The sequence below is a fragment of the Engystomops pustulosus genome, chromosome 2 (genome assembly GCF_040894005.1).
Source record: "Engystomops pustulosus chromosome 2, aEngPut4.maternal, whole genome shotgun sequence".
In the NCBI taxonomy this organism is placed as follows: domain Eukaryota; kingdom Metazoa; phylum Chordata; class Amphibia; order Anura; family Leptodactylidae; genus Engystomops; species Engystomops pustulosus.
The window spans coordinates 17619323-17635669 of NC_092412.1; the positions used below are offsets into that span (position 1 = coordinate 17619323).

The 16347-nt window shown below is 46.6% G+C and overlaps 1 protein-coding gene across 1 annotated transcript; it reads left to right on the forward strand.

Moving 5' to 3' along the window:
• Nucleotides 1-970: 970 nt before the first annotated feature.
• Nucleotides 971-16137, forward strand: LOC140117285 (sialidase-3-like). Its single transcript, XM_072133822.1, has 3 exons — nucleotides 971-1240; nucleotides 11211-11424; nucleotides 12156-16137. Exons 2-3 carry the CDS (start codon nucleotides 11227-11229, stop codon nucleotides 13113-13115), a joined length of 1158 nt encoding a protein of 385 aa, XP_071989923.1. The 5' UTR covers nucleotides 971-1240; nucleotides 11211-11226; the 3' UTR covers nucleotides 13116-16137.
• The last annotated feature ends 210 nt before the right edge of the window (nucleotides 16138-16347 follow it).

The following is a 16347-nucleotide window of genomic DNA, read 5'->3' on the forward strand; positions in this document are numbered from 1 at the left end:
GATCTGGTACAGTGTATCACTGGGTTGGGGGGCACAGTACAGGGAGGAGATCTGGTACAGTGTATCAGTGGGTTGGGGCACAGTGCAGGGAGGAGATCTGGTACAGTGTATCACTGGGTGGGGGGGCACAGTACAGGGAGGAGATCTGGTACAGTGTATCAGTGGGTGGGGGGGCACAGTACAGGGAGGAGATCTGGTACAGTGTATCACTGGGTGGGGGGGCACAGTACAGGGAGGAGATCTGGTACAGTGTATCACTGGGTGGGGGGGCACAGTACAGGGAGGAGATCTGGTACAGTGTATCAGTGGGTGGGGGGGCACAGTACAGGGAGGAGATCTGGTACAGTGTATCACTGGGTGGGGGGGCACAGTACAGGGAGGAGATCTGGTACAGTGTATCACTGGGTGGGGGGGCACAGTACAGGGAGGAGATCTGGTACAGTGTATCACTGGGTGGGGGGGCACAGTACAGGGAGGAGATCTGGTACAGTGTATCACTGGGTGGGGGGGGGCACAGTACAGGGAGGAGATCTGGTACAGTGTATCACTGGGTGGGGGGGGGCACAGTACAGGGAGGAGATCTGGTACAGTGTATCACTGGGTGGGGGGGGGCACAGTACAGGGAGGAGATCTGGTACAGTGTATCACTGGGTTGTGGGGCACAGTACAGGGAGGAGATCTGGTACAGTGTATCACTGGGTTGTGGGGCACAGTACAGGGAGGAGATCTGGTACAGTGTATCACTGGGTGGGGGGGCACAGTACAGGGAGGAGATCTGGTACAGTGTATCACTGGGTGGGGGGGCACAGTACAGGGAGGAGATCTGGTACAGTGTATCACTGGGTGGGGGGGCACAGTACAGGGAGGAGATCTGGTACAGTGTATCAGTGGGTGGGGGGGCACAGTACAGGGAGGAGATCTGGTACAGTGTATCACTGGGTGGGGGGGCACAGTACAGGGAGGAGATCTGGTACAGTGTATCAGTGGGTGGGGGGGGCACAGTACAGGGAGGAGATCTGGTACAGTGTATCAGTGGGTTGGGGGGCACAGTAAAAGGCAGTGTGAGTCTGCAGTTCTTCGCACTCTCTCTATCTGCAGCCAATAGGAGCGCTGGGAAGTTTTAGGAGTTCCCCTTCCACATAGGGAGCGAGGATCCCCGGCCACATCTGCAGGGACCAGGACGGCTCGGCTGACACCAGAGAACAACAGCTGCAGGATAATTCCAGCACAGGAGACTCCGGTAGGTCCATCATCTTATTCTTCTTTATTGTTTTACAGTCGTAGCTTTCAGAGAACTGGGAAAATTAAAGCAAAACAGTTTTTGGTTGCTATGGGTAACATTTTTGGGAAACAAATTTTTTGGAATCATTAAGTGAACGTAAAGAATGGCGGACGCAGCGGGATCTTAATTTATTTTGTTCTTTAAATCCTTGGAAGTTTTACTATAAGAACTTATTGATTTGTTTTTAGATTTGGGGACAATGTGAGGAGTCAGTCTGAGGGGTTTGGGTGACATTAGGCACATTATAGAGACGGATCGATCGGCGCCCCCCTACTTATAATCTGTAAACACCCTAGGATGGGAATTTAAAGGAGAAGCACATGGACCTAGTCCTAGGAATGAGTCTGTATTTAGCGCAGTTTAGTAGAGGGGGCCCACATCATAGCTTAGTATAAACACAGGAGACAGCGCTGGCAGCCCATAGCCATGACCTCAGCGGGCGAGACTGAAAAACAACACGTGGAGCCGCGGCACAATACAGCCAGACCTATTGTTAAAGCAGAAGGGATCAGCCTGGGGAACTACAAGTCTCAGCATTCACAGGACAATCTGGTGATAGAAGTTTTACTTCTGTCCTCAATTTAGTAAAAACATCTTTTGTCCAGGATTAGAGGAATTGACAAATTTTAAAAAAGAGGATTCTAAAAAAGTTATGGATTAAGCAGGTTTACTAACGCCCCGCCCATTTATACAGGACACACCCACAAACAAATAATGTGTACAACCCTATCATCACAATCTAAAATGAATAATCCCCCAGACCAGGTCCTCTGAACTAATAGAGACCCCCATGAATGGATACAGATCCCAAACCAGAACCCCCTGATCTAATACAAATCCCAGACCCCCAAACCAGAGCCCTAGACTTATACAGAACCCCAGACCCCTGAACTAATACAGAGCTACAAACCAAAGCCCATACACTTATACAAATCCCAGACCCCTGGAACTAATACAGACCTCCAAACCAAAGCCCATGCACTTATAAAGAACCCCAGACCCCTGAACTAATACAGAGCCCCAAACCAGAGCCCTAGACTTATACAGAACCCCAGACCCCTGAACTAATACAGAGCTACAAACCAAAGCCCATGCACTTATACACAACCCCAGACCCCTGAACTAATACAGAACCCCAGACCCCCAAACCAAAGCCCATACACTTATACACAACCCCAGACCCCTGAACTAATACAGACCCCCAAACCAAAGCCCATACAGTTATACAGTACCCCAGACCCCTGAAATAATACAGAGCTACAAACCAAAGCCCATACACTCATACAGAACCCCAGACCCCTGAACTAATACAGACCCCCAAACCAAAGCCCATACAGTTATACAGTACCCCAGACCCCTGAACTAATACAGACCCCCAAACCAAAGCCCATACACTTATACAGAACCCCAGACCCCTGAACTAATACAGACCCCCAAACCAAAGACCTAGACTTATACAGAACCCCAGACCCCTGAACTAATACAGAGCTACAAACCAGAGCCCTAGACTTATACAGAACCCGAGACCCCTGAACTAATACAGACCCCCAAACCAAAGACCTAGACTTATACAGAACCCCAGACCCCTGAACTAATACAGAGCTACAAACCAGAGCCCTAGACTTATACAGAACCCGAGACCCCTGTACCAATACAGACCCCCAAACCAAAGACCTAGACTTATACAGAACCCCAGACCGCTGAACTAATACAGAGCTACAAACCAAAGCCCATACACTTATACAAATCCCAGACCCCTGAACTAATACAGACCCCCAAACCAGGGCCCTAGACTTATACAGAACCCCAGACCCCTGAACTAATACAGAGCTACAAACCAAAGCCCTAGACTTATACAGAACCCCAGACCCCTGAACTAATACAGACCCCCAAACCAGAGCCCTAGACTTATACAGAACCCCAGACCCCTGAACTAATACAGAGCTACAAACCAAAGCCCATACACTTATACAGAACCCCAGACCCCTGAACTAATACAGAGCTACAAACCAAAGCCCATACACTTATACAGAACCCCAGACCCCTGAACTAATACAGAGCTACAAACCAAAGCCCATACACTTATACAGAACCCGAGACCCCTGAACTAATACAGACCCCCAAACCAGAGCCCTAGACTTATACAGAACCCCAGACCCCTGAACTAATACAGAGCTACAAACCAAAGCCCATACACTTATACAAATCCCAGACCCCTGAACTAATACAGAGCTACAAACCAGAGCCCTAGACTTATACAGAACCCCAGACCCCTGAACTAATACAGACCCCCAAACCAGAGCCCTAGACTTATACAGAACCCCAGACCCCTGAACTAATACAGACCTCCAAACCAGAGCCCTAGACTTATACAGAACCCTAGACCCCTGAACTAATACAGAGCTACAAACCAAAGCCCTAGACTTATACAGAACCCCAGACCCCTGAACTAATACAGAGCTACAAACGAGAGCCCTAGACTTATACAGAACCCGAGACCCCTGAACTAATACAGACCTCCAAACCAGAGCCCTAGACTTATACAGAACCCCAGACCCCTGAACTAATACAGACCCCCAAACCAGAGCCCTAGACTTATACAGAACCCCAGACCCCTGAACTAATACAGACCCCCAAACCAGAGCCCATACACTTATACAGAACCCCAGACCCCTGAACTAATACAGAGCTACAAACCAGAGCCCATACACTTATACAGAACCCCAGACCCCTGAACTAATACAGAGCTACAAACCAGAGCCCTAGACTTATACAGAACCCCAGACCCCTGAACTAATACAGAGCTACAAACCAAAGCCCTAGACTTATACAGAACCCCAGACCCCTGAACTAATACAGAGCTACAAACCAAAGCCCATACACTTATACAAATCCCAGACCCCTGAACTAATACAGACCCCCAAACCAAAGACCTAGACTTATACAGAACCCCAGACCCCTGAACTAATACAGAGCTACAAACCAAAGCCCATACACTTATACAAATCCCAGACCCCTGAACTAATACAGAGCTACAAACCAAAGCCCTAGACTTATACAGAACCCCAGACCCCTGAACTAATACAGAGCTACAAACCAAAGCCCTAGACTTATACAGAACCCTAGACCCCTGAACTAATACAGACCCCCAAACCAGAGCCCTAGACTTATACAGAAACCCAGACCCCTGAACTAATACAGACCCCCAACCAGAGCCCTAGACTTATACAGAACCCCAGACCCCTGAACTAATACAGACCCCCAAACCAGAGCCCTAGACTTATACAGAACCCCAGACCCCTGAACTAATACAGAGCTACAAACCAGAGCCCTAGACTTATACAGAACCCCAGACCCCTTAACTAATACAGACCCCCAAACCAGAGCCCTAGACTTATACAGAACCCCAGACCCCTGAACTAATACAGAGCTACAAACCAAAGCCCATACACTTATACAAATCCCAGACCCCTGAACTAATACAGACCCCCAAACCAGAGCCCTAGACTTATACAGAACCCCAGACCCCTGAACTAATACAGAGCTACAAACCAGAGCCCTAGACTTATACAGAACCCCAGACCTCTGAACTAATACAGACCCCCAAACCAGAGCCCTAGACTTATACAGAACCCGAGACCCCTGAACTAATACAGAGCTACAAACCAGAGCCCTAGACTTATACAGAACCCCAGACCCCTGAACTAATACAGACCCCCAAACCAGAGCCCTAGACTTATACAGAACCCCAGACCCCTGAACTAATACAGACCCCCAAACCAAAGACCTAGACTTATACAGAACCCCAGACCCCTGAACTAATACAGAGCTACAAACCAAAGCCCTAGACTTATACAGAACCCCAGACCCCTGAACTAATACAGAGCTACAAACCAGAGCCCTAGACTTATACAGAACCCCAGACCCCTGAACTAATACAGAGCTACAAACCAAAGCCCATACACTTATACAAATCCCAGACCCCTGAACTAATACAGACCCCCAAACCAGAGCCCTAGACTTATACAGAACCCGAGACCCCTGAACTAATACAGACCTCCAAACCAGAGCCCATGCACTTATACAAATCCCAGACCCCTGGAACTAATACAGACCCCCAAACCAAAGACCTAGACTTATACAGAACCCCAGACCCCTGAACTAATACAGAGCTACAAACCAGAGCCCATGCACTTATACAAATCCCAGACCCCTGAACTAATACAGACCCCCAAACCAGAGCCCTAGACTTATACAGAACCCCAGACCCCTGAACTAATACAGAGCTACAAACCAGAGCCCTAGACTTATACAGAACCCCAGACCCCTGAACTAATACAGACCCCCAAACCAGAGCCCTAGACTTATACAGAACCCCAGACCCCTGAACTAATACAGAGCTACAAACCAAAGCCCATACACTTATACAGAACCCGAGACCCCTGAACTAATACAGACCCCCAAACCAGAGCCCTAGACTTATACAGAACCCGAGACCCCTGAACTAATACAGAGCTACAAACCAAAGCCCTAGACTTATACAGAACCCCAGACCCCTGAACTAATACAGACCCCCAAACCAGAGCCCTAGACTTATACAGAACCCCAGACCTCTGAACTAATACAGACCCCCAAACCAAAGCCCTAGACTTATACAGAACCCGAGACCCCTGAACTAATACAGAGCTACAAACCAAAGCCCTAGACTTATACAGAACCCCAGACCCCTGAACTAATACAGACCCCCAAACCAGAGCCCTAGACTTATACAGAACCCCAGACCACTGAACTAATACAGAGCTACAAACCAAAGCCCTAGACTTATACAGAACCCCAGACCCCTGAACTAATACAGAGCTACAAACCAAAGCCCTAGACTTATACAGAACCCCAGACCCCTGAACTAATACAGACCCCCAAACCAGAGCCCTAGACTTATACAGAACCCGAGACCCCTGAACTAATACAGAGCTACAAACCAGAGCCCTAGACTTATACAGAACCCCAGACCCCTGAACTAATACAGACCTCCAAACCAAAGCCCATACACTTATACAGAACCCCAGACCCCTGAACTAATACAGAGCTACAAACCAAAGCCCATACACTTATACAGAACCCGAGACCCCTGAACTAATACAGACCCCCAAACCAAAGACCTAGACTTATACAGAACCCCAGACCCCTGAACTAATACAGAGCTACAAACCAAAGCCCATACACTTATACAAATCCCAGACCCCTGAACTAATACAGAGCTACAAACCAGAGCCCTAGACTTATACAGAACCCCAGACCCCTGAACTAATACAGAGCTACAAACCAAAGCCCATACACTTATACAAATCCCAGACCCCTGAACTAATACAGAGCTACAAACCAGAGCCCTAGACTTATACAGAACCCCAGACCCCTGAACTAATACAGACCCCCAAACCAAAGCCCTAGACTTATACAGAACCCGAGACCCCTGAACTAATACAGAGCTACAAACCAAAGCCCTAGACTTATACAGAACCCCAGACCCCTGAACTAATACAGACCCCCAAACCAGAGCCCTAGACTTATACAGAACCCCAGACCCCTGAACTAATACAGACCCCCAAACCAGAGCCCTAGACTTATACAGAACCCCAGACCACTGAACTAATACAGAGCTACAAACCAAAGCCCTAGACTTATACAGAACCCCAGACCCCTGAACTAATACAGACCCCCAAACCAGAGCCCTAGACTTATACAGAACCCGAGACCCCTGAACTAATACAGAGCTACAAACCAGAGCCCTAGACTTATACAGAACCCCAGACCCCTGAATTAATACAGAGCTACAAACCAAAGCCCATACACTTATACAGAACCCCAGACCCCTGAACTAATACAGAGCTACAAACCAAAGCCCATACACTTATACAAATCCCAGACCCCTGGAACTAATACAGACCCCCAAACCAAAGACCTAGACTTATACAGAACCCTAGACCCCTGAACTAATACAGACCCCCAAACCAGAGCCCTAGACTTATACAGAACCCCAGACCCCTGAACTAATACAGAGCTACAAACCAGAGCCCTAGACTTATACAGAACCCCAGACCCCTGAACTAATACAGACCCCCAAACCAGAGCCCTAGACTTATACAGAACCCCAGACCCCTGAACTAATACAGAGCTACAAACCAAAGCCCATACACTTATACAAATCCCAGACCCCTGAACTAATACAGACCCCCAAACCAGAGCCCTAGACTTATACAGAACCCCAGACCCCTGAACTAATACAGAGCTACAAACCAGAGCCCTAGACTTATACAGAACACCAGACCTCTGAACTAATACAGACCCCCAAACCAGAGCCCTAGACTTATACAGAACCCGAGACCCCTGAACTAATACAGACCTCCAAACCAGAGCCCTAGACTTATACAGAACCCCAGACCCCTGAACTAATACAGAGCTACAAACGAGAGCCCTAGACTTATACAGAACCCCAGACCCCTGAACTAATACAGACCCCCAAACCAGAGCCCTAGACTTATACAGAACCCCAGACCCCTGAACTAATACAGACCCCCAAACCAAAGACCTAGACTTATACAGAACCCCAGACCCCTGAACTAATACAGAGCTACAAACCAAAGCCCTAGACTTATACAGAACCCCAGACCCCTGAACTAATACAGAGCTACAAACCAGAGCCCTAGACTTATACAGAACCCGAGACCCCTGAACTAATACAGAGCTACAAACCAGAGCCCTAGACTTATACAGAACCCCAGACCCCTGAACTAATACAGAGCTACAAACCAGAGCCCTAGACTTATACAGAACCCCAGACCCCTGAACTAATACAGAGCTACAAACCAAAGCCCATACACTTATACAGAACCCCAGACCCCTGAACTAATACAGAGCTACAAACCAAAGCCCATACACTTATACAAATCCCAGACCCCTGAACTAATACAGACCCCCAAACCAAAGACCTAGACTTATACAGAACCCCAGACCCCTGAACTAATACAGAGCTACAAACCAAAGCCCTAGACTTATACAGAACCCCAGACCCCTGAACTAATACAGACCTCTAAACCAGAGCCCATGCACTTATACAAATCCCAGACCCCTGGAACTAATACAGACCCCCAAACCAAAGACCTAGACTTATACAGAACCCCAGACCCATGAACTAATACAGAGCTACAAACCAGAGCCCTAGACTTATACAGAACCTGAGACCCCTGAACTAATACAGACCTCCAAACCAGAGCCCTAGACTTATACAGAACCCCAGACCCCTGAACTAATACAGACCCCCAAACCAGAGCCCTAGACTTATACAGAACCCCAGACCCCTGAACTAATACAGACCCCCAAACCAGAGCCCTAGACTTATACAGAACCCCAGACCCCTGAACTAATACAGAGCTACAAACCAGAGCCCTAGACTTATACAGAACCCCAGACCCCTGAACTAATACAGAGCTACAAACCAGAGCCCTAGACTTATACAGAACCCCAGACCCCTGAACTAATACAGACCCCCAAACCAGAGCCCTAGACTTATACAGAACCCCAGACCCCTGAACTAATACAGAGCTACAAACCAGAGCCCTAGACTTATACAGAACCCCAGACCCCTGAACTAATACAGACCCCCAAACCAGAGCCCTAGACTTATACAGAACCCCAGACCCCTGAACTAATACAGAGCTACAAACCAAAGCCCATACACTTATACAAATCCCAGACCCCTGAACTAATACAGAACCCTAGACCCCTGAACTAATACAGAGCTACAAACCAGAGCCCTAGACTTATACAGAACCCCAGAACCCTGAACTAATACAGAGCTACAAACCAAAGCCCATGCACTTATACAGATCCCCAGACCCCTGAACTAATACAGAACCCTAGACCCCTGAACTAATACAGACCTCCAAACCAAAGCCCATACACTTAATTGAGCAGATGTGGGACATCATGTCTTATTCCATCAACCGACACCACGCTTCACCACAGACTGTTCAGGAGTTGACTAATGCCCTAAACCAGGTCTGGGAAGAGATCCCTCAGGAAAACATCAGGAGCATGCCTAGGAGTTGCAGGGAGGTCATACAGGAACATGAGGGTCACACACACACAAACACTACTGAGCCTCACCTGGAGCATGCCCAGACTTGTAGGAAGGTCATACAGGCATGTTGAGGCCACACACACTACTGAGCCTCACCTGGAGCATGCCCAGAGTTGTAGGAAGGTCATACAGGCACTGGGAGGCTACACACACTACTGAGCCTCACCTGGAGCATGCCCAGAGTTGTAGGAAGGTCATACAGGCACTGGGAGGCTACACACACTACTGAGCCTCACCTGGAGCATGCCCAGAGTTGTAGGAAGGTCATACAGGCACTGGGAGGCTACACACACTACTGAGCCTCACCTGGAGCATGCCCAGGTTTGTAGGAAGGTCATACAAGTATGTGGTGGCCACCACCTCCTGAGCCTCATCCAGAGCAAGCCAGATGTTGTAGGTAGGTCATACAGGCACATGGAAGCTACACACACTACTGAGCATTAAGGCATTTCCATTGTACGTTCCGAGAAAAATGGCAGGTGAATGGTACTGCGAAAAATCAGGATATATTAGGATTCTGTCTTGGTTTAAGAACGGGAAAAAAATCAATTCCTATAAACGTTAGATTAAAGGAAAACAGAAAAATTCAGATCTACAACCTCGAGATGGTCACACAGCCCCCTGCCCCCACCCGCTGTTATTATATGATGGGCACAATCCTGGCACCGTGCCCGCCACACATATCATCCTGGAACATAACACACATAGGAGGAAAATATCTCCACAGAACATCAAGTAACCACAGTCTATCACTTCCATCATTCCATGTCCTCACTGCAGGATGCCAAGAGCCTTAAAGGGGTTTTCCCACAAAAAAAAATTCTCACATTTCATTCCCCTAGTGATGTTAACACAAGAAAAATTATTTTAACCACTTACTTTACAATTTACTCAGTTTTATTACTGTTTAGCTCCTATCACTCTGCTATCCTATCTTTGCTGCTCATTGTAAAACCTCAGGGTGTGGGCGGGGCCTTATTAAGCAGACACATTATAATCCATCTAGTTCTATGGGGTGACAATGTGGTTAGATTATCAGGGTACAGGTGTATATACACTTTCATCTGGCTTCTGGCATTGTACTAACACACTGACACATAGAGAGAAAGATGAGACAGATCAGAGATGATTGCACACACAGCTCTGCTACATCTCACTGACATGTGCCTGCCTGCCTCCCCCTTCCCCTGGATCACTTATATCCTTGTAGCTTGTAGTTTGCAGCCTCTTTCTCTGCTCACAATGTACTGGCAGGAAGTGATCAGTGAGAGTCTCTGAGCTCCATGCAGAGGGCGTGGCTACAGCCACGCAGCAGAGACACAGAAATCGCCTCTGCACGATCTCACACAAAAATCCAAGATGGCTGCCACCCGACCCTAAGTCAGAAGTTACTGGGTCTTTCTAGGGGTAACTGAAATTGTGTACACCAGGACTGATGGAGACAGGTTGGATTTATATCTGTGAAATGATATGATAAAGAAAAAGAGATAGATCTATAGATATGAGTGAGATCAATATGAGATAGATATGAGAGATATATAGATAATTGGAAAGGCCGGCAGCACTCCAGACTGTAGATATACAATTCAAAGGAGAAATTTACTGCATGAGCGACATTTCGGTTAGACTTGATAAAGGTGTCTCGCACCAAAACCTGGCGCATGGAATACATTTTTGTATCTACAGTCTGGAGTCATGCCGGGTTTTCCATACTTTTTTAGATGCTTACCTACAATTTACATAGTATGTGGTAAACAATAATATGCCCATGTCCCCTTTTCCTTCTTCTAGATCCGTCTTCTCAGCCATGAAGGCCACACAGCCTGAGCGGACGCCACTGTTCAGGAAAGAGTCCAATGGGTCCGTGTACCGGTTGCCATCGCTCATCTACATCCCGGGGGAGAACGTGTTCCTTGCATTTGCAGAGAAACGTAAAAACGAGAGCGACGCAGAGTCTGCAGGTCTGGTCTTGAGGAGGGGGATCTACAAGACCGGATACGTCTCTGTAAGTGTCTGGTCTCATGTCTATACTTTATTATTTCTCTGTGATACAGATTAAATTTAATTAGTATTAATCAAGGATTGACTCCTATGACCAGGTCACCACAAAGACAGAATGAGGACTTATAGGTCTGCAGGGGAGCTGTGTACACAAAACGGGAGATTGCAGGGGGGTCACTGTGCTACTGGATGACGCAGTTTTATCATATCTTACTACAATATGGTAGAACACCAGAGGGCCAGCCCGCCACAATGATTGCAGAGCACCCACAACGGTCCTAAAACGGGCCAAAAGACACCCTCTCCTTCCTCCAGTTATTAGCCACACCCCTCCTGCAAATGGAGGGATAAATGCTGATTTTAGAAGGAGACCATAAATAACAAATATAAGATGATTACCACCGTCACGGTGCCCCGATCTATGAGTTAGTGTCCCTGGATTTTTATGGCTTGATTTTGATGATAGATTAAATTTAAGGACCTTTGCAGGACCTTTGAAGGAAGAAGTGAAACAGCAAATAACCACAACGATAAAATAATAATAATATGTATTTTATGTGTGCTCTTTTTCAATATTTTTAGTGTAACAATAACGCATAATGATGTCAGGAATAAAAATAATGACATAATAAAAAAAATATTATTAATGATAATGTTCTAAATAAGAAAAAATTTGAGATAATAATAATAAAAATACGGAGAGAAATAATCTCTATTTTTTTTGTGTGTTCTTAGTGGGAAGGTGTCCAGAGTCTACACGACATCTGCCTGAGAAATCACTGTATGATGAACCCCTGCCCGGTCTACGAGGAGGTCACCAAGACCCTGTTCCTGTTCTTCAACTGCGTTCCCATAGGTGTGACGGAAGAGCGTATGAGGAAGTGGGGAAACAGCTCTAAGCTCTGCTACTCCACCAGCGGGGACTGCGGGAAGACATGGGGTCCGGCCATAGATATCACAGACGTGACCAGCGGTATAAGGAACCTGGCCACGTTCTTCGTGTCTCCCGGCCACGGCATCCAGACCCAATGTGGGAAGCTGGTGATCCCGGCCTACGTCTATGTGGCCAAGTTTTGGTGCATACGCTGGTGGTCCACCAAGGCCCGCACCTTCTATATCTACAGCGAGGACCAAGGCAGCCGCTGGCGCACTTCAGAGCGCATAGAAAAGCACGAGTGCAGCGAGTCAGAACTGGCGGAAATCATGTCTGAAGATGGTCAGAGAATGCTCTACTGCAACGCGCGGAGCCCCTCCAAGAAGCGTGTAGAGGCCCTCATGTTAAACGTCGGAGGAGAGTTTAAGATCGCCGATAAAAGTCGTAAGTTGAAGGAGTCGGAGAAGGGGGGCTGCTCCGGTAGTGTTGTGGGGTTCCCAGGTCTGGAACAACCTGGACAGGAGCGCCGTCATTGGCTCCTCTTCTCACACCCAACGAAGAAGGAGCGCAGAGATTTGGGGATCTACCTGAACAAGTCACCCCTCATGTCCGAGGCCTGGTCCAAACCGTGGGTCATTCATGATGGCCCTGCAGGGTACTCCGACCTCGCCGACTGTAAGGACGCCAATACATTCGCAATCTTGTTCGAGAGCGGAGCAGAGACACCGTACGAGGAGATCAACTTCTGTCTGTTCACCGTGGAGGACGTCATGGAGAACATCAACAAGAAGAAGAGTCTCTTCTCCCGGTTCAGGAAGTGACAATGTCTCTGAAGAAGTGTCATCAAAATACATTATAATCCCCTTAAATAAGAAGTGGGGCCCCCCTCTTCTCTAAGTGAAAAGTCTGTTTAACTGCTGTATAGATTATATATATTCCTGGGAAGGCTACATGACAACCAATATGGCAGCCATTTCAACAGGACACGCCCCCAATCTAAGGCGCCAACAAATATTACAAGGCGCAACGTGAAAAGTTGCTGGTCATGTTGGTGATCATCCATTCTTCTCCCCATCCCTGAATGTTTTGTTTACCCAGTCATTGGGTTATACGGATGGAGTCTGTGGTGGCCATATTGGTTGTCACCCATTTATGCCATAGACAATTATAGGCGTTCATGACCTCCACCACTTGACTGAGGATGACTACAGCGATGTAATCCAATCATTTCACTGTGAATCACTTGTTCAGCATCAAACACAGAAGATTTACACCTGAATCTGTGGCCGTGAGGGCAACATAAAAGGACAATTCCACTTCTACTCCTCTCTGCAAAATCCTGTTGGTTGCTATGGGAAACAAGAGCCATCTCCGATCTTAGAAGCATGTTCTTTGGAGCAGTTGGCAACAGCAACCAATCACAGCTCAGCTTTCATTCTTTCACTGCAGTTTATAACTTAAAGCAGCAATCTCATTGGCTGACAGAGACAACAGTTCCACCATTTTGTTTTTCATACATTGGGGGAGATTTATCATATGTCCCTTACAGCAGAACTGTTCTAGTTGTCCTGTTCTAGTTGTCCATGGCAACCAATGAGAGCTCAGCTTTCATTTTCCCACAGCTGTTTATAAAATGAAAGCTGAGCTCTCATTGGTTTCCTCGGGCAACTAGAACAGTTTTACCTCAGAAACTTGATGATAAATCTCCCTCATTGTTTCTTTCTTTCTCTCTAAATATATATAAAACTGTAAATTTCCAGAATTTGACAGAATTGTCCCTAATTGTGAGACAATCCTGGAAAATTTGGTTTGTGCAAGGTAATTTATTGGCGGTCGGTATTGGAAGATCCTGGTTCATCCTAGTCCTAGATTGTGGCACCAATAGGTTATATCATCCAATTAAGATTGTACAATCAACATTGAATGCTATCCTTTCAAGAGGCGGAGCCTATAGCGTGTGAATCGTATTATGACTAGTACTACTGATAATTATAAAGTGAATCTGTCACTAATATGTGAAGGCCGCATCCGCTTTGTGTAAATTTAGCTTAAATTGTTATATGATAAAAAAAAAATTAAAAATCAGCAACTTTTTTTAACAGATTTTTTTCTTTCACCTCCTCATCAGTTTGACTCCTGCTTTCTGTCAGCGAATGGGAACAGACCACAGAGCTTATGCAAACACTGTACGGCAGGATGAAGTTATCTCATATTGACCACTAACCAAACACTGCTGTGCTCTGTTCTCTCTGAACTGTGCTGCTCCATAGATCCTCCTATCTGCTTTTTGTAATTGCTGTAGTATTCAATAAGACATCTACAGATCTCACTCAGAGCACAGAGGAGGGGCTGTGAGGAAGCTCAATGCAGAGAGTACAGAATAAAGCAGTGTGAGAAGGGAATTCTGAGAAATATAAATCCATATATCACAGGCCTTCTGCTACTAACAACTACATACACAATGGTATGATTACACATCTCTCCAGTGACTATACATAACACTGTTTGCAGAGCACAGAGCACAGCAGTGTGAGGACACCCCCCCCCCCCCCCAGTACATTTGGAGATGCTACAATCATGGAATATAAATCCATACATGACAGTCCTGCACAATGGTATGATTACACATCTCTCCAGGGACAATACATAGCACTGGTTAGAGAGAGCACAGAGCACAGCAGTGTGAGGACACACACCCCCAGTACAATTGGAGATGCTACAATCATGGAATATAAATCCATACATGACAGTCCTGCTGCTATGAACAACATACACAATGGTATGATTACACATCCCTCCAGGGACAATACATAGCACTGGTTAGAGAGAGCACAGAGCACAGCAGTGTGAGGACACCCCCCCCCCCAGTACAATTGGAGATGCTACAATCATGGAATATAAATCCATACATGACAGTCCTGCACAATGGTATGATTACACATCTCTCCAGGGACAATACATAGCACTGGTTAGAGAGAGCACAGAGCACAGCAGTGTGAGGACACACACCCCCAGTACAATTGGAGATGCTACAATCATGGAATATAAATCTATACATGACAGTCCTGCTGCTATGAACAACATACACAATGGTATGATTACACATCCCTCCAGGGACAATACATAGCACTGGTTAGAGAGAGCACAGAGCACAGCAGTGTGAGGAGGACATGGCCCTAGTGCAGATGTAGAAGCTACAATCTTAGAATATAAATCCATATATCACAGTCCTGCTGCTACTAACAACATACAAAATGGTGTGATCACACATCTCTCCAAGGACAATACATAACACAGGCTGCTGAGAACACAGGGCACAGCAGTGTGAGGATACACGCCCATTGTACTTGGAGAAGCTACTATCCTAGAATATATTATCCCGGACAAATCAACTGTAAAAAAAAAAAATGTTAGACCAGGACAAAATTTCAGCCACAATCAATACACAGCTATGCCCCCCATTCACTGACAGCAAGCAGAGATCTTAAACTGCATCTCGTAGAAAGTTGCAGAGAAGATGAATGTACTACAGCAATGTCTCCAGCGACTGCAAAACTACAACTCTCAGGCAGCCTACAGAACTACAACTCTCAGGCAGCCTACAGAACTACAACTCTCAGGCAGCCAGAGGATGTTGTATCCGAGCACGCTGGGAGTTGTAGTTTCACAACAGGTGAGAAGCCAATGAACTACAGCAACGCTTATTAACCCCTCCGCTCCCAGATATCTCAGAATTGTTTTCTGTATTTATTCTGTGCACTAACAGAGGATATTTCTACATTTTGAAATGTTATTTTTCTATATTTTTTTTTGTAAAATGTACGGTATATTATCATTATATGAATAATAACACGCGCTATAAACCATCCTTGTTGAGTGTATATGACTTACACAGGGCGCACAGCTGGAGGGATACAGTTATTTCCATACATTAGACACATGGGCAGCAGGATGGATTTGTCCCCCATGCTTTACACTGCAGTAGGGCTCATTCACATAGGCTGCTACAACAGGAGTGGTAGCGATGACCCGCGGTGAGGTTGTTACGTGCGG

Coding starts and splice junctions, on each gene's coding strand:
- LOC140117285 (XM_072133822.1), top strand. CDS start 11,227: ATGAAGGCCACACAGCCTGAGCGGACGCCACTGTTCAGGAAAGAGTCC. Junction 11,425..12,155: donor ACAAGACCGGATACGTCTCT/GTAAGTGTCTGG, acceptor GTGTGTTCTTAG/TGGGAAGGTGTCCAGAGTCT.